The 19,017-nt window shown below is 37.1% G+C and overlaps 3 protein-coding genes across 6 annotated transcripts in view; 2 read left to right on the forward strand and 1 right to left on the reverse strand.

The window, feature by feature from the left end:
* Nucleotides 1-11,179, forward strand: part of LOC149679636 (G protein-activated inward rectifier potassium channel 3-like) — a 55,645-nt gene extending 44,466 nt beyond the window's left edge. For 2 of the 3 annotated variants that reach the window (XM_089835444.1, XM_089835445.1), the window contains one exon: nt 6,367-11,179. In XM_089835444.1, coding sequence (XP_089691570.1) covers nt 6,515-8,023 — 1,509 coding nt within the window. In that variant the 5' untranslated portion in view covers nt 6,367-6,514 and the 3' untranslated portion in view covers nt 8,024-11,179. Of the gene's footprint in view, nt 1-5,334; nt 5,461-6,366 lie in introns of those variants that run through there. The other variant, XM_089835446.1, reaches the window with a different exon arrangement.
* A 2,060-nt stretch (nt 11,180-13,239) lies between these two features.
* cry (circadian regulator cryptochrome) lies at nt 13,240-17,232 on the forward strand. Of its 2 annotated transcripts, none has more exons than XM_089835439.1 (9): nt 13,240-13,686; nt 13,775-13,911; nt 13,989-14,238; nt 14,634-14,792; nt 14,934-15,106; nt 15,179-15,346; nt 15,419-15,596; nt 15,657-15,814; nt 15,881-17,232. In XM_089835439.1, exons 1-9 carry the CDS (start codon nt 13,603-13,605, stop codon nt 16,176-16,178), a joined length of 1,605 nt encoding a protein of 534 aa, XP_089691565.1. In that variant the 5' UTR covers nt 13,240-13,602; the 3' UTR covers nt 16,179-17,232. The 2 variants fall into 2 exon arrangements, with proteins under 2 accessions (XP_089691565.1, XP_089691566.1); XM_089835440.1 differs by having other exon boundaries at nt 13,245-13,686; nt 14,637-14,792; nt 15,881-17,231.
* A 647-nt stretch (nt 17,233-17,879) lies between these two features.
* LOC149679650 (ATP synthase subunit d, mitochondrial-like) lies at nt 17,880-18,836 on the reverse strand. Its single transcript, XM_089835451.1, has 4 exons — nt 18,614-18,836; nt 18,332-18,500; nt 18,201-18,263; nt 17,880-18,147 (listed from the first exon to the last, which is right to left on the reverse strand). The coding sequence occupies exons 1-4, from the start codon at nt 18,733-18,735 to the stop codon at nt 17,977-17,979; spliced, it is 525 nt and encodes a 174-aa protein (XP_089691577.1). The 5' UTR covers nt 18,736-18,836; the 3' UTR covers nt 17,880-17,976.
* Between the last annotated feature and the right edge of the window lie 181 nt (nt 18,837-19,017).

Consider the following 19,017-nt stretch of genomic DNA (forward strand, 5'->3'; position numbering starts at 1 on the left):
ATTTCTCTATCCATTTCTTAATCTTTGTAATAACGTTATTAATAAATTGAGAATTCCCAGACTTTGTCACTTAAATCCCTGCTTTAATAGATATGAGGTAACGAATTTTTCGGTTTTAATCTTCGTAGTTTCATGGCGGATCCAGCAGAAGCGAGAAATCTAATAATAATTAAGAATAATTATCTATGCTTTATCTATACTACGAATTGTTGTCTACACTAAGCTTGCTTACCCATTTTTACCGCTAGTAAACTTTCGAAGAGCGTGTCCTGGTCCAGTCTGTTCATTTGATTTCAAACTGACAGCGTTTTCTAGATCCACAAATAAAGAATGCGTTGTATTCACTAATTGTACCATTACCGCGTGTATTGTTGAGTTGTTTTCAGACTAGGAGTATTGATACCATTTATACCAGGAGGCCAGGGTATTTGAGGGACAAAGTGCATCACCATGTAGCCTGGTCTCCTGGTATAAATGGTATCGATCCTCCTAGTCTGAAAACTCTTTTACAGCTAAAAAATCCCTTTTTGGATGAAACCTTGATTAACATAATAAACAAAACGAATAACGTTTCTGCGCAATTGTGCATTTGGTTCGTTTTAACTAATCACAATAGGCCTAAAGCAACATCGAAATAGAAAACAGGAAATGCTGAGCCCTCAACATATCTTTGAAAACGTTATCGGAAGTGAATAAGTTTGAAGGATGTATTGAACTAACTAATGTAGTACCAGCGAATTTTTTTTCCAATTTTAAGAAATCATCTTTTTTAAGTTATAGGAGGTTTAATTCGTTTTTAATGAAATACTAGATAATTAGTTTGATTAACCATCCAATCTACATACCGGGTTTTATTAGCTCAACAGCGTTGATGTTTAACATAAGTGATATAAACATGACTGATAGAAATACTAGATATTTTATTTGCATGATGAAGTTTTGGCTGTACCAACGGGAAAATGAAGTTAAGACTAGCCTAGATTAAGTCGATCTTCTAGAGTCAATTCTGTTGTTGACGTACTTTTCGCTTCAACCTATAGCCTAAAATGACTTGTTTTTCACGAACTTTCCTAGGTAAAAATAGGTTGTTTTCAATTCTGGATAAAATTTCATTGCAGCTGTTGACTAAAGCTTATATAACGGACGTACGTTTTCATATATTTTTCTATTTTTACGAAGCCTTGTTTACGTACTATCGTATTTTTCTCAGTTCAACTTTACCTTGAAACATAATTATATTTATTTATCATTACCGAAGGGTGTCAGGTCATATCAACAAAGGGCCTACCGGACATGTAGAATAGTTTAGTGCGAATACACTTACGTAAATAGAGAAAAATACACATAGAATGTATGTAGAAAGTAGTGTTAAACATTAGTTATTTGATACTATTTCATTGCAATTGGTACATTTAACTTGAATATATTTCAATAAGAAGCGATATCAAGTTTATTAGGGAGAAGGTTATAAATTCGCCACATTTCTAGCTTTATCTCCAGTCCAAACGTAGGTCCGGAGTTAATCCCCTTCCGCCTCTAAATTACAACCAGCCAGCATCTCATTGGTTCTTGAAAACTCACGTCAGCGCGCGACGTGAATGACCAAAATTACATATTTTCCGACTGACGAGAGGCAAAATAGCCAGGCCTCCTTTTACGTCCCCCCCTTTGTATTTTGAAAGGGGGACTAATAAACTAGATATCGCTTCTTGATTTCAATTTATACGAAGCCCTGTCCTTGTTTACATGAGTCTATCACGGTTTTTAAGTTGCAAATTTTACCTTGAAACATTGCTTTTGTGGTTAATGACTTTTATGGACACAAATTGACTATTTTAAGGATGACCCCTTTAATTTAATTAAAAAACTGATTTAGACAATGATTAATTAATAATTTAATTAAGGGGTCATCCCTAAAACCCTTATCAAATCATAACTCGAAAACAGTGTCCCTTGTGTCAAACAAAATGAAGATAGAAGTTACATACATTTTCGACTCAAAATAATTTCCCAAAGACCATCCCCCTTAATTTATGCCACCAGACTTATATCAGAAACAGCCTGTATACGTGTATATTAGAGTTAAAAAAGCGTCGAAAATGTTGAAAATAATAATAATAATATATTATTAAATGTTCATTCTGTTACTTCCTGGAGAGGAAAATTCTTACGACCATTGTCAGAAAAATATGCCAGATTTAGTTTATTTTCCTTTCTTGGTAGGCTATTGGAAAGAGGCCCTTATCACTTCAGAATGTCTCTTAAATCGTTGTGAATAGCTTGTCCTGGTTGTATTTATTTATATATTATTATATATACGATTATGTCTGACAATAATTGAGCTAAATATAAACGTTTATACGTACGTGTACATGAAAATTAATTGCAATAAATATAAAGCTGCAAGAATCCATATAAATAACTCGGGGTGACTTCTTAGTTCAAGCAGAAGTATATAATACTTCTCTTCGAGAGAAGTGTACCACCACAAAGCGGTGTAATTGTAACATGATTCTTCCCAACATCATTTTACATTTATTATAGCAAGGCTACTAAACCGTATCACATACGCGATAATAGATGCTTATCCGACAGCCATTTTCCAAGATGGCCGTGGATTAAATAACTATTTTTTGTGGGCAATATTTTAATTAAAATGGGCCGGAATAAGGTCAAGAAGAAACGACAAGGATGGTTCATGTAAATTTAAATTTGACCCAGAAACTCAAGGAAATTTCATGAATATTGAAATTTGACCCAGAAACTCAAGGAAATTTCATGAATATTGAAAATTGACCCAGAAACTCAAGGAAATTTCATGAAATTTATAAATTGACCCAGACACTCAAGGAAATTTCATGACATTTATAAATTGACCCGAAAGTTGAAGAAAATTTCATTAAATTTATCTATAAATTGACCCAGAAACCCAAGGAAATTTCATGAAATTTATAAATTGACCTAGTAATTCAAGGAAATTTCATGAAATTTATAAATTGACCCGGAAAATTTACCTGAATTTTAAACACGTTGCTGAAGGCCAAATTTATTAAATTTTAAAAATGACTCGGAAGATCAAGAGGAATATTAAGAATTTCTAAAGAGATATGTAGTTCGGAAATCAGTCCACAATTTCGTGAGAAATTTTTGAGTCGTCTTCAATTTCGAAAACAATATATTATCGTGAATTTATAATAAAACACTAATGCATTTCTTGAGGGTTTAAAAACATCTTAGTAAAGGAGACCGAAAGTGGGACAAAGCCCTAATTGAATCCATTGTTCTTAAAACTGACTATTTTTGAACTATAGCAAACAACAAGATGGCCCCGGCCAGATTAGAGCCCCATCGTTTGTAAGACTCCATCTATTGAGAACATTTTACTTGTTACGATGTTTACGTGTAACCCCTACGTAACTCTTAACCCTAATCCCTTTTGGAATTGCCAATGAGTTGTTTTAGTGAGTAACCCCTCGATGATTACTCGGGCGTATTCTGGCCGCAATCTTTAATCCCTATCCCTTTTAATAGCATCAATAAAAATCACAAATAAACGAAAACTCTCATTAATGAATAACCCCTCGACGCGCTACCTTTAACGGTATTAATATCATTACCCGTAACCCCTAAGTAACCCTTAAAGCAAGTCTCGGCTATGGTTTAGTTTAAACAAATGCCACTAGATGTTCCCATAATCGAGGGGTAGAGTTGACTGACCCCTTAAGCCAAGCAAAGGTTAGTTTTAGCTCGGCCCTCGTGGAGCAATTCTGATTGGCTCCTGCCTTGGCAAAGCAAAATTTGTTTATAGAAGATCAGCCAGAATGTTAGGGGTGCCACAGCAACCGACATAAATTGTTTAATTCCAATCTTCTTTAAAATCACCAGTGAAAATCCCCAATGAACAAAAAAAAATCGTAAAAAGACGAACAAAATACATCTTCTACAACATTTACAACAACAGTGCGACTCAAACTAATAACCCATGGTGTAGATGCACATCAAATGATGAGGCTAAAAACAGTATTACACCTATAGCCGTCCGTCTCCTTTTTAGTTTAGCATACATAACCTTAGAGAAAGAATAACGCTTTGTCACTGTATGCTATAATCAGCATATTATAACCGTTAAGCTTAACATCTACTTGACAGCCAATTACGTACTTAATCTAGATTATATTGTGATTGGTTTATTGTAAGTTAGTCCAATACAATTTGTCCTTTATTTCCGCATTAGACCGGATTTGGGAATGTCGGAAATTCCCTCCTGCTTCAAATAGGGTTAGTACACTCTAATTTGTAAATATAGAAGTAGCTTAATCCCGAAGATATCAAATACAGCGTGTTTCTGATAAGTCTGGTGGCATAAATTAAGGGCGGGGGATGTTTGTTCTTTGGGAAATCGATTTTGAGTCGGAAATGTCGTAACTTCTATCGCCTCCATTTTGCCACAAAGGACACTGTTTTTGAGTTATGATTTGATAGGTGTTTTAGGGGTGACCCCTTGATTAAATTATTAATTAATCATTGTCTTAATCAGTTTATTAATTAAATTTAACGGGGTCATCCGTAAAATACTCCAAATTTAATATCATTCCATTTCGTGGTTTAATCAGGGATAGATTTAATTTTAGAAGTAGGAATGGCGAATAGAGTAATCTGGGCGCGCGACAAAGTCCCGGACCCCCTTCCAAGGGACGGAGGGGTATGAAAGAAGAGACGGGCCATAGCGACAGAGGTAAAAAGGAATTACGTATTTTTCGCCGTCCCCTTCAGCAACGTCATCGAAACGTAGTTTAAGTGAGCCTATGAGATAATTTAAAATTTTCGTTACGTGTTGGAGGGAGGGGCTCTATACTGGGTGGGCTATGAGTCGGACTGAAGTAAATACTAACCGTTCTCCATTCTTACTTCTAAAATTAAATCTATCCCTGCTTTCAGTTACTTAATTAAAGTTAAGGGGTCATCCGTAAAATACTACAAATTTAAAATCGTTCCATTTCATGGGTTAATTTCTTGTTAAAATAATGAAAACGTTTTGATAATTTCGGTTTAATCAGCTCGTAGATTGAGGTGAATTCAAAATACATAAATCATAGTTTGTTAAAATGATAGAATGTCACGTATCTGTCCTCACTCTTGTTATGTCCACGGAGATACAGCACTTGATGTAGTCATTCCATAGAAACCAATGCTGATAAATGTACTATACTGCCATTACTACATTTCATGCATATTTCGAGCAGTAAAAGCAATAACTTTTATCACCTTATCAATTTCATTTCTTTTTTTCCGTTTTAATAAAACACAAGGCTGCCTTTTACTACTAAGTGCTGGGTTGTTAAAATTTTATCTTCAATTCGAAAGCTACTGTATTCTGCTCCGAAATATCTGGAAGTTTATTTTTAAGAGTATTTTTGGTGTCTTCACTCTTTGTTGTCAGTTATTTCTTGGCAACAAAAGGTAATTCAGTAATAATAAATGCTTGCTGTATCATTGTTGTTATTTGTTTTAATGCCATGTAGAAATTAAGCCAGTATTGGGATAAAAATCCTCGCGAGAACCATATGAAGTTCCAATCTCAAAGTTGGAAATTATCACCACGAATCTTGAGCTCGTGAAATAAGAAATTGTCGCTCAAAACTTGAGTATTGTAGCTCGTGAAATTTAAAATGCTGCCTCAAATTTTTAAATTAATTTCTGAAGTTCAAAATTATTGCTCGAAATTTTGAAATAATATTGTGAAGTTCAAAGTTCTCCCTCGAAGTTTTAAAATGAACTTGTTAAGTGAAAAATTCTCGCTCAAAATCTTGAAATCAACTCATGTTGAAAATTCTTGCTCAAAATCTTGAAATCAACTCATTGTGTTGAAAAATTATCCCTCAAAATCTTGAAATCAAACTCGTGAAATTTAAAATTCTCCTTCAAATTTTGAAATAATTAACTTTTTATGTTAAAAATTCTCGCTCAAAATTTTGAAATAATTAACTTTTTATGTTAAAAATTCTCGCTCAAAATCTTGAAATCAACTCATGTTGAAAATTCTTGCTCAAAATCTTGAAATCAACTCATTGTGTTGAAAATTCTCGCTCAAAATCTTGAAAGCAACTCGTTGTATTGAACATTATCGCTCAAAATCTTTAAATTAACTCGTATTGAACATTATCGCTTAAAACCTTGAAATCAAGTTGAAAATCTTAGCCAGTAATCTTGAATATTACTTAGTGAAATAGCTTACTATAGTATCCCCTCCCACTTCTCAAAGTACCATCCTTACACAGTGTCAAAGAAGAGGATTTCCTTTGTCACTTTTATATTGTTTCTGAGTTTACAAATGTATTTATGATTTCCTTATTTTTTTGTTCACAGTTTCTCCGCAATCCTTAACTCGTAGCCGAGTTATCTCGGCTGCAAAGTGGCTCCCCTAGTGGACGAAGTTCGAATCTCTCCCTTAGAACAGTCTAAACGTCGACGAAGGCAAGGTGGTTCATACCACCCCTCGTCGACACCAAGCACCATGATGTACCTAGACATGGAAAACGGGCAGGTCTGGCAGGAACTGCTCCCCAATTCCTCCGGAAGTAACCGGCACCGAACGAGCTCTGACGAACCCAGTACCCCAACCGGTTCTAACCCGGAATCGGACATCCAAGTGGGTCCACCAATAAAATCGCATCATCAACCTCACCACCATAAATCCCTAACCAAACAAATGTCTCTAAATGGCTTCCCCAAATACGGCACCGGAAACAGTACCGGCGCTACGTCAACCGGTGGCGTCGGAAACGGCGGAGGGGGCGTGGTTTCGGACGGGACCACGACACCGGTGTTGCGTTACGGACAAGCGAAAATCATACAAGGCAGACCCCGGAAACGCGTCGTGTTTAAGAACGGCACGGTTAATCTAAGCAAAGAACACGTCTCCAAACGAAGCCAACGTTACCTACAGGATATATTTACTACCTTAGTGGACATACAGTGGCGTTGGAATCTGTTAGTATTCGCTATGGGGTTCATACTAAGTTGGTTAGGGTTTGCGGTTGCCTGGTGGCTAATCGCCTTTGCGCATGGTGATTTCGACCAATTGCACAATGAAAGCTGGACCCCGTGTATGGTCAACGTTAGATCTTTCGCGTCGGCATTTTTATTCTCAATCGAAACTCAACATACAATCGGATATGGTTCGCGTTACACCACGGAGGAATGTCCGGAAGCCATCTTCATCATGTGCTTGCAATCTATTACCGGTTTAATGATTCAGTGTTTCATGGTGGGCATTGTCTTCGCTAAGCTTTCGCGACCCAAGAAACGTTCTCAAACATTGATGTTCAGTCGACACGCCATAGTTTGCCTAAGAGACGGTCGACTGTCCCTGATGTTTCGCGTCGGTGACGTGCGCAAATCGCATATTATTGGAGCTAAAGTATCCGCTCAAGTTATTCGTCGTAAACAAACGAGGGAAGGCGAAATCATACCCTATTACCATCACGAGCTTGACGTCAGGTTTGACGCTGGTGGGGATGGGGTATTGTTGATATGGCCAGCTATAATCGTACATGAAGTGGATGAAAATAGTCCCTTTTACGGTATGTGCGCCGAGGACATGGTCCGTGAAAGATACGAACTTGTAGCTATGTTAGAAGGCACCATAGAATCAACTGGACAAGCGATACAAGCGAGGACATCGTACCTGCCAACTGAAATATTGTGGGGACATCGTTTCGAGCAAGTTATAAGCTACCGTAAAGAATCCGGAGATTACATGGTGGATTACGGCAAATTCAATTCAACCTACGAAGTAGAAACCCCCTTATGTTCAGCGAAGGATTATTACCATTATCAAAGAGCCTTGGCTGATGGTGGTAGTTCCGTTAGGTTGGGTGCGGGAACCGCCCTAGGGCGATCGAATACAATGGGTGGCGCAGTTGGAGGGTCACATGGTAATCATTTGGATGTAGGCTTCAGTATGGATTCCTTAAGACGGAGCGATACATCCCCGTCGGAAATCAGGTCTGCTTATAGCTAGGGTTAAAGGTTAAAAGGTTCGCCGCGAGCTTATAGTATATTTTGTGTTAAAATTATCTTATTGATTTATTTAAAATAAAATTTACATGACAATAATAGGCCTAAGTCGGAGTTAGGTACTGTTTAACCCCTGGTTTAACTTTGTTCAGTTTTAAGATACTTGTTGCATTTCTAGTTCAATTTACATGGGACAAGGGGTTATGTCTCTAATGTTAAATTGACGAAATTAGGAATAGAGTTAACCCTAAAATGACAACAAAGGCTTAACAATGGCATAAGCTTAATGTTTTAAAAGAGTTCTTTCATTTGTGACGTGACGTCAAACAGACTCCTCGTTGTACGCTATGGGCGGTTAGGTGTAGTCCAAGGTTTAGTCTAGAGTAAACCCTAAAAGGACAACAAAGGCACAAGCTTAATGTTTTAAAAGAGTGCTTTCATTTGTGACATCAAACAGACTCCGCGTTGTAGGCTATAGGCGGATAGGTTTAGAGCTAACCCTAAAAGGACAACAAAGGCTTAACAATGGCACAAGCTTAATGTTTTAAAAGAGTGCTTTCATCTCCGATTTGTAGGCAATGGGTGGTTTTGAAATTTACCCTCTTTTAATTATGGTTAAATAAAAAGGGTTTTACCACATTTTATACGCTGTAATTATAGGCTTAGCGGTAACCCTATAATTTTAAAACTATTGTTAAAATATTTAAGTTACTACGGTACGCGTTAAAGCTGTTTTTGGTTAAAGATTGAATTAGGCTTTTAATTAGTGGTATCCCTAATTAGATTGATTAGAAATTTTTAAATTAAAAAAATAAATAATGGCACAGTTGAAACCAATTAACAAAATAGCAATAATGATGCCAATCTTTTGACACAATTAACCCGGTGATGTTAAACCATAACCATGGATATTTAAAATATATATATATATAATATTTATATATTCGCATATACAATACGTTTTTCGACTAATTTTTTTTTTTTCAAGAACATTTTAAAATTAAGTTGTGTAAAAGCATGCGCATAGAACACAATAGGTTTATTGGAATAGAACCAAAACACTCTTTTACAAGTGTTTTGGGTTGCATAATTCCCCCAAATATGATAAACATTTAAAATATACAGCATGTACATATAAAATGTTATTTTAATCAAGTATACAGTATAACAATATTGTTCTATTAAATTCTACAAAATAAGACATTTTTGTCTTTTTAAAAAAAAACAAGAAAAGAAAAAATAAACCTGAAAAAAAAAAAACACAGTTATTTAAAATGTAGTTTATTAATTATGAGGATTTGAAATCATTTTTTTAAATATTACAAAACATAAATTTGCATAATCGGGGCTTAGTTTATCATTATAATAAATGTTTTTTCTAGTCACATTCCAATATTTGTGACTTTACAACGAGGGGCAGATCACTCATCTATAAATATAATAGGATTTAATCAGATTAATCTAGTTTTTAATCAATTATGCACTGTAAAAGGTACAAAAATCGTTTTTAATCTATGATAACAAGAGTGATCTGCCCCTCGACCATCGCTCTCCAATTTTTAAAACTTTTATTAAAAGTTTTGATATAAATTAAATTTAAGTAGAGTTAAAATGTAGTTAAGGGTAAGGGATTTAAATATAGTGATACTAAATGAAATTACAATATTTTTAAACACAATTAATATTAATCATAAGAATTAACAGTGCCTTACGGGACCAAAGAACCGCATTTAAAATTGCTATATTCGAGTTTAAATTTTCTTGGGCTTGAATCATTCATTATTGCATAAGTTTATAAGATATGTTCCATAAGTGTGACACCACCTATACTTCGTAATGCTAAAAATGCTAGAAACGATAAGAAGAGCTTCTCAAATTTTCATGGGTAATTAACTATTCTCTTTTAATTAACATTACCCCCTGGATGATTACATCCCTGTTAGGTAACCAATGCTGCAATTAAATTGCTTGTTTAATTAAGCGAGAGCGTTGCTTGCCTAACACGGATCTGCAATTACCAATGCAAATTTGAGAATTTTTTGTTCTCGATTCAGGACGCTATTTCTATTAGAAATGAATGATTTCAACCCATGAATATTTTAGCTAGAATCTTTCCAATAAGCAAATAAAAATATCTCATGTTGAATTTACAATAAGCATTTGTTAAAGGGATAAAATGGGCTATAATTATTTATCTTTTTTAATGGATAAGCGTATAAAATAATTAACTTTAATAATTAACCATGTTTCTTTCTATCTACCATATTAAAGAAGATACAAGTGCATTTAAGGTTCTATCAAGAAGTGAAATCTAGTTTATTAGGGAGGAGGTGTAAGATGCCTAAGTATTCGCGCGCCATAGTCCCAGTCCCCCTTTCAAAATACAAGGGGGTGGTAAAAGGAGGCCGGCCTATTTCGCCTCTCCTCAGTCGGAAAATACGTAATTTTCGCCATTCGCGTCGAGCTGACGTGAGTTTTCAAGAACCAATGAGATGCTGGTTGTAATTTAGAGGCGGGAATTAACTCCGGACCTACTATACGTTTGGACTGGAGATAAAGCTACAAATGTGGCGAATTTATACCTTCTCCCTATTAAACTAGATATCACTTCTTGGTTCTCCGCGAAGCACTGGAAAGTACCTCTATTGGACGCCTAGTATCACCTGACGTGTTCGTCCAATAGAGGTACTCCCCAGTGAGTGCTTCGTGGATAAGCCTAACGCGTAGTGCCATCCATTACGGATTAAAACTTAATTCACTCGTATCTTCTTTAATATTGTAGATAGAAACATGGTTCCAATTGATAAAGTTCATTATTTTTTACGCTCTATCCATTAAAAAAGAGAAAAATCAAGTCCGACGTATCCCTTTAAAGTTAGTTATAAAATGTAAAATAGCCTAAAGCGTGTAAATAGAATATAACGAGATAATATTAATACATATTCCCGGTACGTTATTGAAATAAGATTTAAACTGTATTTTGCTACATTATATACATATATAATTTTATTGTAATTTTATAAGATGGTCAACGGCTCAACTTGCAAATTTTGTACATTAGTTTTTAGACGGAAATTGTATTTTTAACTTCGCATGTAAAGTAGATAGAAATTAAATACATAGAATTTAAGAATAAAATATCAAATATCAAAGAAAAATATATATAGTTTTTTTTTTATGAATTTCATTAATGGCCTCTCTCTGGGATTAAGTATCGGATTACTTGGATATTTTATTTTAATAAAAATCACTTTGGATAGATGCGGGGAAACAAAAAACCCATGAAGATACTAGTTTTACAAGGGCCTCATTTTTGCTGCTATATTTTATTAAGAATTAATTTAATATTCTTCTTAATATTAAACTTTAGAATAAATAATCAAGTTTCGTTATTTTTTGTGTATGTTCATTACAAGGCTAATTATAAACAGTAAAAATTATTTTTAACATCGCCAATAAATTTAGGCGATTTTGAGTCGAAAATGTTCTAGACTTCTATCGCCTCCATTTTGTTGGCCCAAAGGGGCACTACTGTTTTCGAGTTATGATTTGATTATAGTGTTTTAGGGATGACCCCTTAATTAAATTAAATTAAAAATCATTGTCTTAATTAATCAGTTTATTAATTAAATTTAAGGGGTCATCCGTAAATATTGAGACAATCTTAACTCGAAAACAGTGGCCCGGACGGAAAAATGCCATAGAAGCAAAAGTTCATAGATTTAACTAAAAGTATACTTCGTTCACAGTTCCCACCCTTTGGCTATTGACGCCATGTTAAATCAGAAGCAAATGACCCTCCTCTCAAACTCTACTCGAACCAACCAATCAGAGAAGGTTTATAGAAAATGGTGCTTTATAGTGGCGATTCAAACGTTAGGCTACTATATTGAGCCTATTCACGCCTGTTCCCTGTGCGACGGTCGTGAAGGTAATTAATCATACGCAGAAGGGGTCGACACTATTTTGTTGGTTAAGGGGGGTTTCTCATATTACATGGCGCGAGCAAGCTTAAATGAAGTATACTTTTTGTTTTTATCTATGAACTTTTGATAGAAGTTTCATTTTCGACTCAAAATTGCCTAAAGAATATCCCCTTAATTTATGGTAGACTTATCATAAACACCCGGGCAGCGCCGGGTACCTTAGCTAAAGATGTTCCAATCAGTAACACTAGAAGGTTTGGTTGAGTTCGTAAAGGTTGGGTCCTAATTTAGATCCATAACAGTTTAGCTTTATGAATGGTTTTGTTTAATTTAAAAGTTGTGAAAAAGATTCTAAAAAACTTTCACGCTGATATTTACGTGTACATGGCTTTAAGACTATTTAATGTTTAGTGTCTACTTAAGAAACAACCGGGACTTAGTTTGGCCAAATGGTAGTATTCCCCCTCCACGGATTTTTAAAAGTTTGTACTCATTTCGGATAGTAAATGAGGTGGGGAACACGATGCCGTCAAAATTTTTCACCGCAAATGATTTTTTTTTTTTTAAAAAAGAAAAAAGGTAGCACATATTACTTATGGTTTTTTGTATATTTCATATTTGGGGCGCATACACTTGTTTAGATTATGTTTGGGATATTTTAGGTTCAGGTTAGGTTAGGTTCAGGTTAGGTTTGGTTAGGTTAGGTTTGGTTAGGTTTGGTTAGGTTTGGTTAGGTTAGGTTCAGGTTAGGTTAGGTTAGGTTCAGGTTAGGTTAGGTTAGGTTCAGGTTAGGTTCAGGTTAGGTTCAGGTTAGGTTAGGTTAGGTTAGCTTAGGTTAGGTTAGGTACAGTTTCTATTAGATTTCTCCTTTTCCAAAATATTGCAATTTTCATTAAAAAAAATTCAAAAAAAAAATTTCAAAATCATTTGCGGTGGAAATTTTTAACGGCATCGTGTTCCTCACCTCATTTACTATCAGAAATGAGTACAAACTTTCTAAAATCCGTGGAGGGGGAATACTACTATTTTACCCTTAGTTTAGCTAGTGCTGAATGTTGAAGTGAAACTCTGAAACAGAAATATATTATATTATAATATATATAATAATTAAATATTCAAGTTAGCTTTTAATAAATTCATGGATTTTCCTTAAATATATTCAAATAAATGTTGACTTTTTCCTGCAAGCACGTGTTTCTCTCCACGTGATACAGTCGACGGTTGCTAGGGGAATGTAGATGTATTACAACTAAGCCCAACCTACTTAAAGAGGGGGGAATTGGGGGCGTCTTTCGAGTGTTGCCATACAGGAGATAGAGAGAGAAAACTTCAGAGGCCTTCGTTCATTTGGCTTCACGAAACAAAGCAACAAACCTTTTAAATTCCCCGCTTCTAAGAAAAATAAATTAACCTAAAATTGATCAAATTACAATATTTTTAATCCTAAATTTGACGTAGTTATGGTAGGATAATGGGGCGTGGTTTACTTTTAGGATATTGAACCGGCCCATACACCCATTAATTTTAGGGAATTAAACCTTTTTAATATCACTAACGGGAAGATTTCGTATTAGTTCTTTCGAAATTATCGTCCAAGCAAGTTTAGTAATTTTTCGATCGCGAATTTCTACAAATTAAGCTTTAACTTTTGTGAATAATGGGTCGAAACGGGGTGGTAATTCATTGGTACAGACATGGATTACGTTTGCATGATATGCCATCATTAACCACCGCTATTCAGGTTTGTTTTTCCGGAATATTTTCCCGCTATTTTCAACCTCCAAGGACAAAGAGCGGGAAAAACTGGATATTGATTCTCTCGCTTTTAGACTTGTTCGACTTTGTATCCTGTTTTTATCTTTGATGGAGAGACGGCGGGTACAAAAGTAATTGGCTATAATCGAATGAGATTCTTATTAGAGTCTCTGGAAGATTTGGATAAACAATATCAGAAACACGGGGGAAGGTTAGGCTTAACATTTTTTAAATTTTCTGACCACTGTCACGTGGTCGTTTTGGTTTTTGAATTGGGAAAATTTTCAGGCTGTACATATTCCATGGAAAACCGGACGAAATTCTGTCGGATCTCGTGGATAAGTGGTCAGCCACTCATTTATCATTCGAGCAAGATCCGGAGCCAATATGGCATGAACGTGATGATAAGGTTAAGAAAATATGTGCCGAAAAAGGTGTCATGGTCTTGGATGAAGTTTCGCATACTTTATGGAACCCCAATGACGTCATCGAAATGAACTCCGGGATGCCACCGTTGACATACTCGTTGTTTTGCCACGTAATTATGAACGTTTTATAGTATGAGAAAGTAAAGGGCCTGGCAAGGTGAGGTAAAGCTGGGTCACCGGATGGTTCCGACACTCTGTACCCTGGTAACAAACAGGGCCGTCGAAAGAGGTTGTTATCCCACATCGCGGGGCCCCTTCAAGACCGCTCTATAGGCTTTCCGAGCCCCGGGGCAAGGTTCCCTAGATAAAATAATAGTATAATATTTTATCTATGGAGCCTTGGCCGGGGAAACTGACCGAATTGCCCCGCCCTCCCCCTATCGATGGCCCTGGTACTGCACATGCAGTGGTCATTGTCATCGAGGTTGCCAGGTTCTTCAACTGTTCACGCACATCACGCTATCTGGAGAATGTATGAAAGTTGCATATTGTAACCCTATGCAAGAAGGTAGCGGAAGCATTGGGCGAACCACCACGTCCTGTGGACCCCATTGATCTCAGCACCATTAAATTGCCCTTAACCTACTATGACAGCGAAGAAAACAAAGTCCCGACACCTGAAGAGGAGGGAGTATTCATGGAACTACCACAACAGAAAAATAGGGTCAGATTCCAAGGGTTATTAAACCACTCCTCAAGTCGCTGCCGGTAAAACCATCTTACCCGGGCAAGCGATTTATGGAACCCTTTAAATTCTGGAACGGTTAAGCCTAACCAAGCTTGTTAACGGTGCCTTGCCCTTTAGGTATGGTTTGGTGGTGAAACCAGAGCGTTGGAGCATTTAGCCGATCGTCTTAAAGTGGAGGGAAACGCGTACAAAGAAGGCTACTACATGCCAAACCAGTTCGAACCCGATCTCATAGGTCCCGGAATGTCCATGAGTGGCGCACTACGTTATGGTTGTCTTTCAGTTAGAAAGTAATGGTCACGAGTCCTAACCCACGGTAATCTATCAAGTGTTGAGGTACATGAACCGCAACATCTTCGTAGGTTTTACTGGAGTCTACACGACCTTCACAGAGAATTATGTCCGGATATCCCGCTACCAAGTGGATTGACAGGCCAACTCATTTGGAGGGAGTATTTCTACACCATGTCGGTTAACAACAAGAATTACGACGAAATGGTGGGCAACCCCATATGTCTCAACATTCCATGGTAAGTAGTACTGAGATCGAGTACCCCGGGGGACATAGACGGGGATTCACGTCGTACCTTTCCACCATGCAGGAAACCCAATGAAACCTATCTGAAACGATGGGAAGATGGTAAAACGGGCTACCCCTTCATCGACGCGGCTATGCGCCAGTTGAAGATAGAAGGATGGATACATCACGTAGCGCGTAATGCTGTTGCCTGCTTTTTAACACGAGGGGATCTATGGTTATCGTGGGAGGATGGCCTGAAGGTACGTCCTTGTCTTATATCTTGGCACCATGGGTGATTTGACGTTACCGTTCCCCCCTAGGTGTTTTTAAAGTATTTAATCGACGCGGACTGGTCCGTTTGCGCTGGTAACTGGATGTGGGTGTCCAGTTCCGCTTTTGAGAATATCCTACAATGTTCCTATTGCGTTTCCCCTGTTTATTACGGTCGTAGACTTGAACCGACTGGTGAATACGTCAGGTGAGTTACGAAATTCTAATGGCTCTTTAGGGATTTTAACGTTACACTTTAAATTACGTCACGAAGGAGGTACATTCCTGAGTTAAGGAATATGCCTTTGAATTACTTGTACGAGCCTTGGAAGGCTCCGAAAAGCGTCCAGTTAGAAGCCGAGTGCATTATCGATCAAGATTATCCTAGTCCGATCGTGACTCACGAGGACGCTTGCAAATGGAACACGCAGCAAATGAACAACATCAAGGACACGTTATTAGGGAGTGAACAGGTTCCGCCCCATTGCGGACCCAGCGATCATCAAGAGACTCGTGTCTTTTTACGATTGTCGGATAAATGTACCCACAATATTCATCCATGCTCAACTTAGACCTTGGCCTCTGTTAATACATGGTTTATACTAAACAAGTTTTTATCCCATATACTAATTACACACTTTTATAAGTACGTGTAAAAATTTTTAATGTTAACCCAATTACCTCTCATGTTGCTGACAAAATGTTCCTCATCAGTACAACATTCCAAAAAGCGTTCGTGATTTAAGACACGCCCACTATAGGGTATAGTCTGCTACTACGAAGTATGAACTTTCTCGTGACGTCACTCCCTCCTATATATATCTCTAACCTCGGTTTTGGCAACCATATTGTAAGTCATCAGTTTGGGCCATACAATAGACCCATCTCAGAAGCCTGAATGTGACGTCACCCATGCTATTTGCGGTACCAAATATGGCCGCCCACAAACTTTCTCGTGACGTCACACCCTCCTATCTCTAACCTCGGTTTTGGCAACCATATTGTAAGTCATCAGTTCGGGCCATACAATAAACCTATATCAGAAGCCTAAATGTGACGTCACCCATGCTATTTGCCGTACCAAATATGGCCGCCCACTAACTTTCTCGCGACGTCACGCCCTCCTATCTCTAACCACGTTTTTGACGACCATACTGGAAGTCATCAGTAAGGGCCATACAATAGACCTATATCAGAAGCCTATAAGTGTGACGTCACTAATGCTATTTGCAGTACCTAATATGGCCGCCCATTGCCAAAGATAAGACGTGACGGTTTACCTAGGCACTGACGTCACAACTGAGATAGCTCTATTTAGACTACCAATATTGACGTCACGTCCCCGTAGCTCCTCCCCTCTCAGTAGCATAAGTTTATAAGATATGTTCTATAAGTATGAAATTAAATATACTTCGTAATGCTGGAGACTTACTGAGAGCTAGTTCAAGAATGACAAGCGAGAATTGCCTACATTCACTTAACTTTGCAGCATGGATAAAGAATGCGCGTGAGGAAATTTGTTTTCACTGTACAGGATAGGCAACTCCCTATCTCGAGCGACAGCTTATTCTGTATATACTCTGTTACAACGTCGGTTGTCAGCACGCGTAAACCCAAGTCTCTATGTAATCTAGCCTTGCGCGTGCTGACAAGAGACAAAAAACTTCAGGATCTTCAGGATTTAAAATATCCGCGAGTTTTGTAGCTCGAGTGCACGGACCTCTGGCCTTAGTTTCAAATACTGTGAAGGCCTAGAGGTCCGTGCACTCGAGCTACAAAACTCGCGGATACTTTAAATCCTGAAGATCCTGAAGTTTTTTGTCTCTTGTCAGCACGCACAAAGCTACGTTAAATAGAGACCTAGTTTTACGCGTGCTGACAACCGATGTTGTAACAGAGTGTATACAGAATAAGCTGTCGTTCGAGATAGGGAGTTGCCGATCCTATAGCATGAAAACAAATTTCCTCACGCGCATTCTTTATCCATGTTTGCAGTTTGTACTAAGCCTTTGATAGCATCTATGAAGTTTCACCTGTCACTTCATAACAAGCTCCAGTTTGTAACCAGTGGTGAACTTATGGAACATATCTTATGAACTTATGATACCTCTAAAGTAAGTTGCTATAAGAAAAAAATATAAGGTCAAAGGGGCAACCAACTGTCCACTCTTGTCTTGAACAGAATGATTGCAGTATCAAAATATTTTACAGAATATATATTTGTAGAAATAGTTTTGCGTTTTTGAGTAAATGTTTAATAAAAATTATAACACTTGAATTTTTATTCTTAATTTTATTATTTTAGCATCATTTTCATACATTAATATTTTCTAACAACAAATTTATTAAGTTCCCATATTTTAATTATAATTAATGAGCAGCATCGGCTGGTTCTTTGGGAGCGATAAAACCTTCTGGTGGGATCTCATCATGGGGCCAGAAAGTTGGTTTATCGGGATTGAAACCTTGCTCAGGGAATGCGGTAAAGTATTCCTCCAATGTCATTTCCTCAACAGGCAACATTGCATCCAGAATGGCCAGCTACAAACATTTTAAATAAAGTTAACGTATTACAGAAATGGTTGTCTCCATACCTGGGCTTTGTATTCCTCAATTCTTTTATCGGAATCAGCACAAAATTTGGCGATTTCTTGTTCCTAAAATCAAGGTGTTAACATTAACTCTGTGGAAAATGAAGTTATTTGTGTAAATTATAATTAATTACAGCTTCTTTCTTTTGCTGATCAACCAGGGATGATTGGGTGTCCTTAGGATAAGGGATGCTTATTGCAGAATATTGTTTCTGGAATTCATCAACCAGTCCAGGAATTGCAATTTTGGATTTATAGAATTGCCAATCGATTGCTGGAGCCGTTTCTGGGTAGCCTAGAACCCTAAAAAGATAATTAATGCGTTGAATTAAATAATGGGGCATTAGAGGAATCTGACCCTGTAAATCAAACTTCTGGAAGAGGTCACACAAAATTTTTCTAAGCCTTGGTCTTACTTTCGTAAATAGGTGTCCGATTTCGATTTAAAAGAGAGGAAGTTTTGCTTCTGACTCGGAGGAACTCTCTCAGCAAAGGCAGCCCAATCAATTGCCGATCGGGAAATTCTTTTCGCCGCCATTTCTTAATTACAATTAGAACTTTAATAAATTATTTACTAACAACCCGAAATCGCCACCAAAATCCCTGAAGGGCACCGGATCACGAATTTCACTAATTACTCCACCAGATGGCACGGCTACTCTGCCACCATGGAGCAGTATTATAAGAGGCCTAATTAGGCTATAAGTGGTTTTAAAGAAATTTCATTTTAACTCTAGTAAAAATACTCCATGGATATCTTTTACCGGTCTACCCTATCCCTCCTTTGCTTATGACACGTGCTTCCGATCTGCCAATCATG

The sequence above is a fragment of the Phalangium opilio genome, unplaced genomic scaffold (assembly GCF_054372755.1).
Source record: "Phalangium opilio isolate 3A_F unplaced genomic scaffold, DU_Popi_V2 ptg000041l_1, whole genome shotgun sequence".
NCBI classification, from domain to species: domain Eukaryota; kingdom Metazoa; phylum Arthropoda; class Arachnida; order Opiliones; family Phalangiidae; genus Phalangium; species Phalangium opilio.

Excerpts from the sequence above, each read along its gene's own strand:
- cry (XM_089835439.1), top strand. The coding sequence starts at position 13,603 with ATGGGTCGAAACGGGGTGGTAATTCATTGGTACAGACATGGATTACGT. Across the intron at positions 14,793-14,933 it reads TACCACAACAGAAAAATAGG|GTATGGTTTGGTGGTGAAAC; the intron begins GTCAGATTCCAA and ends CTTGCCCTTTAG. Across the intron at positions 15,815-15,880 it reads CCGACTGGTGAATACGTCAG|GAGGTACATTCCTGAGTTAA; the intron begins GTGAGTTACGAA and ends TACGTCACGAAG.
- LOC149679650 (XM_089835451.1), bottom strand. The coding sequence starts at position 18,735 with ATGGCGGCGAAAAGAATTTCCCGATCGGCAATTGATTGGGCTGCCTTT. Across the intron at positions 18,501-18,613 it reads TCGGACACCTATTTACGAAA|GGTTCTAGGCTACCCAGAAA; the intron begins GTAAGACCAAGG and ends TTATCTTTTTAG. Across the intron at positions 18,148-18,200 it reads TTGAGGAATACAAAGCCCAG|CTGGCCATTCTGGATGCAAT; the intron begins GTATGGAGACAA and ends AAATGTTTGTAG.